Source organism: Amblyomma maculatum, chromosome 4 (assembly GCF_055883805.1).
Source record: "Amblyomma maculatum isolate TAMU_Amacu chromosome 4, ASM5588380v1, whole genome shotgun sequence".
Lineage (NCBI taxonomy): Eukaryota > Metazoa > Arthropoda > Arachnida > Ixodida > Ixodidae > Amblyomma > Amblyomma maculatum.
Window position 1 is genome coordinate 57958975 of NC_139347.1, and position 12074 is coordinate 57971048.

Here is a 12074-nt window from a genome sequence, read left to right on the forward strand (position 1 = left end):
ACAGCGACAAGAAAAACTGTACGGAATTCATCATCGTGGACTTGGCCGCGGTGAACACGTTCCTTGGGCTTGTGCTTTGCCCTGAGTGTGGCACGCAAAGCGTGACTTCATCGAAGCCGGGCACAGAGTATGGGCTGTGTGCAAAGCTCGTGCTCTCCTGCAGCACCTGCGACTTGCGCGAGGAGTGTTTCTCATCTCCGAGGGTGGCCGGTGCGACTGATGCCAAGATAACTGCTTTTGAGGTGAATGTGCGCGCAATGAAAGCTATTCACAGCATCAGCAAGGGAGCGACAGCCCTGTCAGACTTTTTCGCCGTGATGAATATATCACACCGCGGCTTGCATCATAAAACTTATCAGGGCCATATGAAGATGGTGCAAGAAGCCTGCACTGCGACCGCTACCGAATGCGAGGCCGCTAGCGTTGCTCGCATCAAGGAATTATATACGGAGTTCGGCAACGCGCCAGGAAACATCGACGTAGTGTATGACGGCACCTGGCTGACCTGTGGACACAGTTCCCACATCTGTGTGAGGTGCATCGTTGAGATGTATACTGGTCTTGTACCATGTTGTTTTATCAAACTTTTGCCTCGGCTGCACAAAAGACCCTAAAGAAAATGAAGAAGGACATGCAGCCTGGCTGGTCCAGCATGCCCCACTTTGCCAAAAAAACGTTGACTGCAGGGCTGGCCAGATGGAAGTTGAAGCAGCCCTGTGCTCGTTTCGGCGGTCGCTTGTAAAACACAAGCTGCGATACACAACAATGCTGTCTGATGGGGATAGCCGGACGTACCATGCCCTGACTGAAGATGAAGTATATGGCTACATAAAAATGGAAAAAAAGGACTGTATAAACCATGTTCACAAACGCATGGGAGCTGCCCTGCGCACCCTTGTCGACAAACAAAAAAGCCCAAGCATGCAGAAAGCAGTCCAAGCTACATTGCACCACATGTCATCGACGGATGAGGCACCAAGACACAAATTCTGCCTTGAAGGCCCGGAGTCTTGGTGTAGATATAACAGGGCCGTGGCTATGAATGAGGAGCCGCCACCACACAAAAACAGCCTGCCTGGCTTCGTTTGCGAGGCATTGGAGTCTGTGTTTAGGAGGGTGAGTGATGATGCCCTGTTGAAGCGGTGCAGTGATGGGATCACACTGAACTCAAATGAGTCTGCATGCCATGATCTGGGATCAGGTCCCAAAAAGTCAGCATGCCTCACTGCGCAGCACTGAAAGAGCAGTGGCTGAAGTTATCAGCCACTTCAACCAGGGAACCGTCAAAAGCAGCATGCAAATTGCCGAGAAGCTCGGTTACAGTGCTGGAAATTGCTTGGTGCGCCGCAGCCTTGAGAAGGATAGAAGCAGGCTACAGAAGTCTCAGAAGGAACACCAGGAGAACAGTGCTGCCAAGGCAAGGTTTGCTAAGCGACACAAGCCGGCAAGGGATCCTGCATATAGCCCTGGCCTGCTATAGAACAGTTATTCTGGGACGGTGACCAGCCGTTTGAATAAACATGCCACCATGTTTCAACCTAAACTTCGTGTAAGTTTGTCTGTCTATGGCAGGGCTGTTTCCTTACACAATTTGAGCATTTATTTATCTTGGAGGGCACTGAAACGGGCACCTCAAGTGCTAAATTCAGTTTCTCATGCTGGTCTAGGGGTACGTACATGGCTTTATGGCTGGGATTTGCCAATTTTATGAGAAGCTACAGTTACATATTTAGTATGGCCTTCTTTCTGAAAAGCAGGGCTACACGATGATGCTATTTAAATTGTTGTACCTGCATTCTAGCAAAAGTTACAGTTGTCTAAAACTTCAAATGAGTTTTTCTCAGTTCGACGTTTTTGGACACCGCACACCATCTTACGGGCCTTTTGTCTATGTTGTCATTGAGCGACAATAATAAATATGGTATCACTGTAATCATGAGCAAAAATGCTAGGGGGTGATGCTATTTATATCATTTTAGCATTACCCTGCTAATTACAAATTAGGATAGTAATGAGAGGAAATCTGAGCGAAATTATTCACTGTAAATGTTGGTCCAGTTTTCTGCCTATAAATTGCATTAAAATGAATAAAAATAGCATCACCCCTTAGAGCATGTCTTTGACATTGCAGCCACATACTTGCTTTTTGCATTTTAAAAGGCGAAATTGTCAAAAAGTCCTGTAAGAAATTGCCACTAATGTTTCCTTTTAATCCTCAAAATTTCATGAACCAGTGCAGCATTCACAAATCTAATTACAGATTTGAAATCAGTGTGATAAACTGAACAAGGCTGTGAAGTTTTATTCAGATTGGACCAAGAATAATAAAAAAAAAATTTAAGACCCACATCCCAGAGACCCAAAGCGCAGTTTCAAAAACTAAAAACTGCTTTTTAAAGAGGAGATCGAGCTGTAGAAAAAGCACATTTTTCATTTGTCAAGCTTCAATATTCAGAAAAACGCCCCTTAAGGCCTTCAGGAACATGAGCAGGCGATTCTGAGGGGTAGTGGAAAAAAACTTGTTACATTTACTGTATTTAAGCAACGTAATGTATACCCAGTGTAAGGTATACAAAAATGTAGTTATGTAAACACTCTGCCACTATACATAGCATGAAAAAAATAATACAGTCAAACCTCGTTATAACGAACACGGATACAGCGAATTATCGGATATAACGAAGTAAAAGCAAAGTTTGGTTGGCTGTGCTTTATTTCTATGGGAGTTCTATCTGTATAACGAAATGAAAAACTGAAAATTTGACACTAAATCGGTTATAACGAAGCATATTTCGTATTCACACGACTCAAAATCCGCAAAGAAGCAAAAAAAAATTTCAAGACGCTAAATTTCGGTTTTATCAATCGCCTCCACCTAAAATGTGTTTGAATCACCCGCGCTTTCGCATGCCACGCCATCTAGGGACCGCGAGTGAATCTAGCATCAACGGCTGCCTGGCATGTGACCTGCACGTGATCGAACCACCGGTCGCGTGCCCCTGCCCCTACTTTTTGCCGACCCGCGCGTGTGCTCACTTTCCTCGAGGTCGTGCCGTCATCTTGCAGCATGGCGGCGCCGAAATGCAAAGTAGTTTCTCTTGAAACAAAGATAAAAATATTCAGGGCGGTCGACAGCGGGCGCAAGAAGAAAGAGATTGCCGCAGACTTCAGCGTTGCGCCTAGCACTCTGCCAACCATACTGAGCGCAAGGCAGAAGATAGAAAACGTGCACTCTGCAGGCGCCGTGAAGAACGACAGGAAGCGCGTCAGGTATTGTCACCACCAGGATGTTGAAGATGCCTTGTTCGCGTGGTTCAAGGACGTTAGAGCGCGCAATCTGCTTGTGTCTGGTGCCGTGCTTCAAATGAAGGCAAGAAGTCTCGCTTGCGTCTTAGGCCACGATGACTTCTATGCAAGCAGTGGCTGGCTGCAGCGATTTAAAGACCGCCACCAGATTGTTTGCCACACCTTGTCGGGCGAAGAAGCAGCCATCGATGTAGAGAACTGCGAGAAGTGGGCAGAAAGCTTCCGCATGCAACTGGATGGCTACGAGATGCGCGATGTCTACAACGTGGACGAGACTGCGCTTTTTTTTAAGCTGCTCCCGGAAAGGTCACTCGTTGCGAAGAACGAACTGTGCCGAGGAGGCAAGAAAAGCAAAGACCGCGTCACCGTTGTTGTTTGTGTCAACATGGATGGGTCAGATAAAAGGCGGCTAACTGTTATTGGTAAATCTGCTCGCCCCAGGTGCCTGCGCAACGCCCGGAATGTCCAAGCGGACTATTGCTCGAACAAAAAGGCGTGGATGACGTCATCACTTTTTGAAGCATGGCTGAAGGCCTTTGACAAAGACATGGCAGAGCAGCGCAGGAAAGTGCTCCTTATACTGGACAACTGCTCTGCCCATAAGGTGTCTGTACCACTTGAAGCGGTCCGCCTAGTTTTTTTGCCGCCAAACTTGACCTCAGTGCTGCAGCCATTAGACAGGGGCATCATTCGCTCACTAAAATGCTGCTACCGAAAGCGATTGGTTACGCAGTTCGTATTTGACACAGACAGGGGCATATCAACGGCCATAAACCTCAAAACTACGCTGGACATGCTGTACGGTACATGGAACGAAGTGGCACAGTCGACAATAAGAAATTGCTTTGTTGATGCTGGCCTAGCCCCATCCACTAGCGAGACTGAGCCCAACGACGCCCACGATTCTGAAGGTGAAGCGGACAATTTCGACGAGACGACATGGCGTCAACTGGCGGTTCCGAATGTTACGTTCAAGGACTTTATTGCTGCCGATGACAACTTGGCTGTGGCGCCCGAATTGACCGACCAAGAAATTGTCGATCAGCTGCTTCCTACAGATGATGCTACGAGCAGCGATGAGAGTGAAGAGGAAGGCGAAGAGCGAGCTCTCAGCAGCACCGAGGCCGCCGATATGGCGAGGAAATTGAGAAGGTACCTTGAGACTGTCACTATTCAGTTCCACTACAAGAAGGTCACTACAAGAAGCTGTCACTATTCAGTTCCAATGCGGTTGTTACTAGTCTAACATACCGATTCGTCCAGCTACATGAAAAAAATGTAGTGATGCCAAATTTCCAAGAAACTCGGCATCCGTGAGCACCGGAAGGTAGATTCTTGTTCCACCTTCCCATCTCGCATGAGGAACCCAAGTTGGCAATTCCTCCCAACTTCTTATGTCACGTGGACCCATTAAGTCACACAAACCATCGAAGAATCAGCTTTCAGCTATGTCAGCTACCAGCTACTTCCTACCAGCGCATTTTAGCTCGCAACGCTGACACAGACGCCAATGCCATATTTTCTGTGCAAGGAATCGCACTAGAAAATCAGGAAAACAGAGTGAACAGGTGTAGCTTCTCAAGCGCCAAGCAGAGAGCCAGATTTCATGGACCACTATGTTTCGGCCTATCTGACACCCCTGTGCAGCATTCAGTGCACCTATCACCTCTCCTGTAAAGCCTGAATATGTTCAGCAAAGAACGATTCACTATGCAAACACCGGTGCATACGTAATGCGACATGTCTGCGCGGCCACCGGCTGGTCTACCACGACTCCAGAATCAATTGTGGCAATGGAGGCAAAGTGTAGCTGCATGTTAAATTAGTCTCAAAATTTTGAATGGGGCAGCTGGGTAATCCCGTCATCCAGGGATGTATTAACAAGGAGCAAAATAATTAACTTTATGGGAGGTTTATAATGCTCGCCATTTTCAGTGTATGAACCGGGAATATATCCAGGTTTTACTCCACTGACATCCCTGAGATGGTTATTGCTGGGCGTTAATTGTAATTACCCAGCAGCTATACCAGCCAGCTTAAAATAAAACACACTCCTAAAATTGGCATAGAAAGTTACATAATGCAGTTGAATCCCGCCACAACGAATACCGCCACAACGAAATTTCCGCGACAACGAATAATTTTTTATTCCCCGCGAGTATCCTATAAGAATTAATGGCCTAAATTTCTCTGCACAACGAACCATTTTTGCAGAGCGTTTCCGCTTCAACGAAATTTTCGCGTTCAAAATCGAAACCGAAACTAGTTTTATTGGCGAGAAGTCCAAGTCAAATCCAAAGCCACATTAAGCATGAAATCACGTGATTGCAGTTCCGCCATTTTGGCTTTGTGTCGTGGTCGCGTTGTTCACTCGCTGCCTTTCTCTTCGACAACGACGAGTTTTCATCCGCAGGACACGATGGCAACGCAAGTGAAAAAACGCAAAACTCTTTCCCTTGAGCAAAAAGCTCAAATAATCGCCCAAGCAGAAAGCGGAAGGAAGAAAGCGGCAATTGCTGAAGACTTCGGAATTCCTGCAAGTTCGCTGTCAACGATTCTAGGCAATAAGGACAGCGTGAGAATGGCACTTGCTTCAGGCACATCCTCGAAGCACAAAAAGGTGACGCGGCCCCTCCATGAAGAGTTGGACAAAGCAGTGCATGCGTGGTTTGTGGAAGCACGAGCCAGCAACGTCCCCCTGTCCGGAAGCATCGTCCAGCAGAAAGCCTTGAACTATACATGCCTACTTGGCATTGATGATTTTAAAGCCAGCATTGGCTGGCTAAACCGTTTCAAGGCCCGCCATAACATCGTTGGAAAAGTGTTGTGCGGCGAGTCAATGTCAGCAGACATGGACGGAGCAGCTGCTTGGAAGGCGAGTAACATGGCCGGAATTTTAAGCAACTTCGCGCCTGCAGACATTTACAACGCCGACGAGACCGGGCTATTCTACGAGATGTTGCCGGCTAGGACGCTCGACTTCAAGGGGCAGCGCTGTCACGGCGGCAAACACAGCAAAAAACGCATCACAGTGCTGCTTTGCACAAACATGGATGGCTCGGACAAGCGTCCGCCGTTAGTCATAGGCAAAAGTGCCAAGCCGCGCTGTTTTAAGGGAACTCGTAGCCTACCTGTGCAGTACAAGGCGAACAACAAGTCATGGATGACCCGCGCTATTTTCAACGAGTGGATGATGGCATTCGACCGCGACATGAAGCGGCAGGGCCGTAAAGTTTGCTTGCTTTTGGACAATTGTTCAGCGCATCACTCCGACGAAGTCAAGCTCACTAACACGGAGCTGAGGTTTTTCCCTCCCAATTGCACGTCTGTCTTACAGCCTCTCGATCAGGGCGTGATTCTTAGCCTGAAGCGCGCTTACCGCGGGAGGTTAATTCAGCGGCTGCTTTTTAACACTGAAACCGGCCGAGACACGAAGGTGGACTTGTACGTGGCACTGCAGATTATGTCTGCTGCCTGGAGCACACTGGGGCGCTCAGTAACTGTGAACTGTTTCAGGCACGCCGGATTTGCCGAAGGTCGACCCGTACACTCTGCTGGCCTAACACCAGGCGTTACAGACGGCGACGAAGAGGCGTCACCGGCTCCGGGGATCGCGGCCGCCTGGAAAACGCTGGGAGAAATAGGAACCGTGCCGCCTAATCTCGAGCTCGACGAATACATCGGCGCTGACGCTTGTGTTGTTGTTCACGAAGATGTGAGTGATGAGCAGATCATAAAAGCTGCCCGGAATGATAAGGACTCTTCCGATGAAGAAGACGACGACGTACAGGAAGCGCCGGCTGCGGCAACCGCCGTACAGGTGATGGACGCTTTTGATGTCATCAGGAATTTCGTTGCTGTCCGAGACGACGATGTTGCAATGGGTTTGCTGACCGAGTGCGAAAATCGCGTGACGGCGTTGCTCGCCGTGAAGCGTAAGCAAACCAAGCTTACAGATTTTTGGCATTAAACGCCTTTACTGCTGCTTGGGCAATTCTTTCTGCGTTTCACGTCAAATTTTTGCGATAACGAAGTTCCGCGAGAACGAATTTTTTTTCGTGCACCGTGAATTTCATTATAGCGGGATTCAACTGTGGCACCAAATTTGAATATGTTTCATGCATCAATAAGGAAAACAGACTTGCAGATTGAAAGCCAGCCTCACCTCAATGGTAACACCTTCGAGATCATTGTTTAGAGATGTCACCATTTGCAGGGCCTGCTTCTGCTTGGATTTATCCAAGAAGTACATCATACGGCAACCTGGGCGAAGCAATGAACAAGGGTCCGTTGACTATGAACAAGACAGGGCACCGAAAAATAATCAAGGAAATGGTCAATGCGCATAGTACGCTCCTTATGCAGGCAAGAAAGAATAATGGATGCACCTTCAAGGAGATGTGGAAATGAGCGTGAATGTTGAGCCAGGAACTCCTCATTAAGCTGCTGCGCATTTTTCGACTGGTACACTTCAGCCATTTCTTTCTCCAGTACTGTAACGATGGGTCCAGGGAGGTCCTTTCTTTGAGACACTGCACAGACAAGCACCCCCAAAAGAAGAAAGCAAGGCCAGTCAAGGTTAATGTGCTGGCGGTCAAGTAGCTCATACTTATAAACAAATACACAGCAATACCTGCCAACTTGGCGAGAAAAAAAATTGCGGGAATTTCATACGCTCCAACGGAGAGTGGGGGCTGCTACCGCCGCCAAATAGAAACGACCACCATGCTGTTGCCGATCAAAATGGCACAACAAGCATGTCCCTATTTTTTTTTAAATGTGGTCAGCCACATGCATCTGCCATTCAGCAATGCCCAATCGTGCGTGTTATGCACATGCAAGATCAAAGAAGGTGGAGAAGGAAGACACGTTTGTTTTCTGGTGTAGTAGTACAGAAGACGGCGTGTTTGCAAATGTGAGGTAGCCACAGCTACTTTGGCTTTGTCTTGAATTTGCCTGATAATGTGACATCGGTGCTTGACCGTCCGCTTAGCACATATGCCAATGGTGCAAGTGCTTCCGCTGATGTTGTCACTGGCGATTTTGATGTGGCTGCAGATTTCTCAGAGCGGTTTTGCAAAAACCACTCTAGCGCAGGCAAATGCCACTTCCCACGAGATTTAGGGCAGAGAACATACAATTGTAAAGTGCAATAAAAGTCAGAAGTTTCTCGGGCAAATTGGGAGGCTTGGCAGGTATGCATCACCCAGTATTGTGCACATGTCACACAGACCTCCAAGAAACGACAGCTTTACCAGGATCTGTCAACCACATCAAAGGGCAAAGAAATGTGTGCAAAAATTTTGATTGGCCATAAGCGGTAGGGAGTGAAAAAGTGCTTTTTCTGAACCCGATGAACAATGTAGTTCCGCCACAGGATTGAATCATTCAACTAATATTTGCTACTTCTCTGAATAACTGCTAGAAACTAGCAATATTGTGAAACACTGAAGCAGAAGCAGTGGATCTAGAGCATGGTGCTAGCTTGTGGAGTTAAAGCGATAGCTTCTAAAAGAGGCAACACTATCTCTACTAAGGTGTTGCAACATAAATTCTGTATACTAAATGAGAGTCAAGTTATACTTATGATGAAAGAGAAGAGAATAATCTAGAGTCACACCTCGGGCATTGACATGGTTGACAGCACACGAGTCGAGGCCTCCAGATCGTACATGAAGGCAACGTTGCTACACTCTGCTTAGCCTTGCATTGTTAGGTCTTAAGAGGCCACGTGCAATTGCTATGACTGCTGCCACGCAAATAAATTATGTACTGGCGCTGAGCCCTTTATCCCCCATGTGTACTAATTGCTGCAGAATTGTATGCAACGTCCGTGTGGGCCCCATTTTTCAAGAAACCACCACCAAAGAAAAATATTAGCAGGCCTTCTTCGAACCTCATGCCAATTATCGAGAAGCATTTGAAGAGTTCATAACATATTTGATTCAGTTCAAATAGCTGACAAAACAAAAAGGAACCACAAGACCCGTCTGAATAATTGAGTATGTGGACATTCGATTCGCTATTAAACTTTTTATACATCCATACCCCCAAATATAAACAATGCTTTCAAAAAGAAAAGCTGTTAATAAAACAGGATTTGTTGTTCACGGCTTTGCAACATAACACGAAGAACTTTACGCAACTCTTAACGAAATTATCACTGCGACGTAGCCATCAATCACATCGGCAATACCATGCAACCTCCGCAAAGCATCAATCACTGCAAACAAATGAGAAAAGCATGATACTGGATGCCATGGGCAAACTAGGCAGCATCTCATGGCCTAAGTGCCCTAAAAAAATATCACCCTTGATGCTGCTCAGCTGATGCAGAATAGTGAAAGAGTAGGACGAACAATTCTTAACAGACGCACAGCCAAATCCTCCACAAGTAACTTGTAGACACTTTTCCCAGCAATTACTCTTGCCAATATCAAAAAACTTCAAAGCCAACCAAGCAGGCATCACTGCTCATAATATCCTGACACTGACAAATGAAATGCTGAAAAATCGCACACACCAAGGCTGTGGAAGGTGCACATGTGTGCGTGTAGCCTCGGACAGTCGGGGTCAAGGCGGAAGGCGCGCTTTATGGACTGCAGCATGAGCAAGGGCCGGTTCTTGCGGAAGTAGATCTCGAAGGCCAGCAGATGAGTCTCCAGCCGCTGGGCGCCCAACTGTTGTAGCGGCTTCAAGAACTGGATCGCCTGCTCCAGTGGTTCCTCTGTCTGCATTGCAAACGAGCCATTACAGTTGTACATTTTCCTTTTTTTTTTTTTCTGTACACAATGCAAAACCATGGGGCACTGACTGGTAAGCAATGCAATAAAGGGTCGTTATTTCAAACTAGTAACTACCAAGGACCAAATTATCAAATAACCTCAAAAAAGCTGAGAAGAACCACGTGCATCGCATTAAATTTAAGTGGTGCTAGAGTGCAAAAAGGTCGCCCACTTTTGATATGAACACTTGACAACAGCAAATATTTTTTACATTTCTATCCATTACAAGTGTGCAGACTGCCAAATCGGTGAAGCAGAACAGCACCAAAATTATGAGGGTCTATGCAGCAGCAGTAGCAGCAGCAGCAGCAGCAGCAGGTGTGTCACTCGGTAAGGCTAGCAAAGTAAAAAGAACGGCAGCTAGCACACGATGAATGTGCCGTTTTATTGCACTTCTGGAATGGATTGACCACAAGGACAGAAGCACAAGAAACAGAGAGGCCCAAATCAGTGTGTGAAACGGCGCACAGCTGGGCTAGTGGCAAGTTCAGAAAAGTGAACCCGAACCTATGGCACTGTGCCGAAATCGAGGTTTGGACTATTTCAGAAACGGGACCGTTGCCTAACAAAAATTAACAAGTACTTTGAACACATGTAAGCACATACCACTGGCGCACTTGCACAAGAACGCAGGTTACCAACGTAGCCTGCACACAAAAAATGTGAGATAATTTTCGAACACCAGAACCATTCTCTGTAACATTTTGGCCGCACATGTACATGGGCGTAAGCTGGGACCCCAGTAGCAGCGGGATGGATCAGATATCCAAATTAATCAGGTTAGAAACCATTTTAGCTACTACATCTTGCTTGCATGTGTCGCATGTTTCCTTGTTCCCGATTCTTCGAGTGATTATAGCCACCTTGACAGATACGACATCTGCTACATCACATCGTCAGCAGCCAAACATTATGTCCATCAGCTCATCCACATCTATCAAATTAGTGACGCAGTCTTTGATGTAATCCAAGGTGCATATTTCATACTACTAAAGCCAACACGGAAATGCCTGAAAAACTATGTTCTCATCCATAAACACATAAACATACGCAAACAATGACACTCTGTGAATGCCGCCAAGGTAATGTTTGGAGCTCTGCACTCCTCTCAGAAGGAAGCTGCAAGAATTGGTGTAAGCAACATGAAAATACACTTTAAGCACCCCTGCAGTAGGATGCAACTCAAAGGCAATGTGGCAAATGCCCCTTCAAAAAGGCCCTCCAGTCAGTGTCACTGACATGCGAGATGTGACACACGAGACTAAGCGTGTAGTGTGAAAAACGAATGGAATTGTAATGATTGAGTGGGTTCCCAGTGGTCACACTGTTAATCAATGCTACTACATTGAAGTACTAAAAAGACTTCGTGAAAAAATTAGGGGGAAAAAAAAAAAAGGTTACAGTTGTGGAGTGATGGATGGCTGTTGCACCAGGACAATGCACCCGCTCACATCACCCTATCTGTCAAGCAGTTTTTGACCAGCAAAAACATTACTGTGATAGAGCATCCTCCTTATTCACCTGATTTGGCTCAATGCAACTTCTTTTTATTTCCTAAAATTAAATCTTGTTTAAAGGGAATCCATTTTATCCCAGTTTTAAGAGGTTTAGGCAAAAACGGAGAATCTCCTAAAGAGCCTTCCAAAACCTCGTTCCAGAACTGTTACCAGCAATGGCAGAACCGAATGCAGAAGTGCGTTAATGCTGAAGGCGACTACTTTGAAGGTGATAATGTCACAGAGAACTGATTCTGTAAGTACAATAATTTATTGGACCAGTCTCGTTTTTTTTTCTGTTTCAAACCTCATATTTTTCCAGTGCTTCGGTAATCCGATTATTTCCAACCTGTAACAGGGAATTAACCTAGGGCAACGGGATTAACCCCGGATTAACCACAATGTCATAAAAACTGGCAATTTTTGTTGACTGGAGGACCTCCTCTGAGGAACATTTGCCCCACCATTCTTGAGTCCAATCTGAATA

General features: G+C 46.4%; 1 protein-coding gene across 1 annotated transcript in view; it reads right to left on the reverse strand.

Moving 5' to 3' along the window:
* Positions 1-12074, reverse strand: part of Naa15-16 (N-alpha-acetyltransferase 15/16) — a 120518-nt gene that overhangs the window by 9664 nt on the left and 98780 nt on the right. Inside the window, exons 18-20 of the mRNA XM_084601615.1 lie at positions 9830-10037; positions 7695-7838; positions 7472-7569 (exon numbers count right to left, since the gene is read on the reverse strand). Of these exons, the coding sequence (XP_084457741.1) occupies positions 7472-7569; positions 7695-7838; positions 9830-10037 (450 nt within the window). The remainder of the gene's footprint in view (positions 1-7471; positions 7570-7694; positions 7839-9829; positions 10038-12074) is intronic.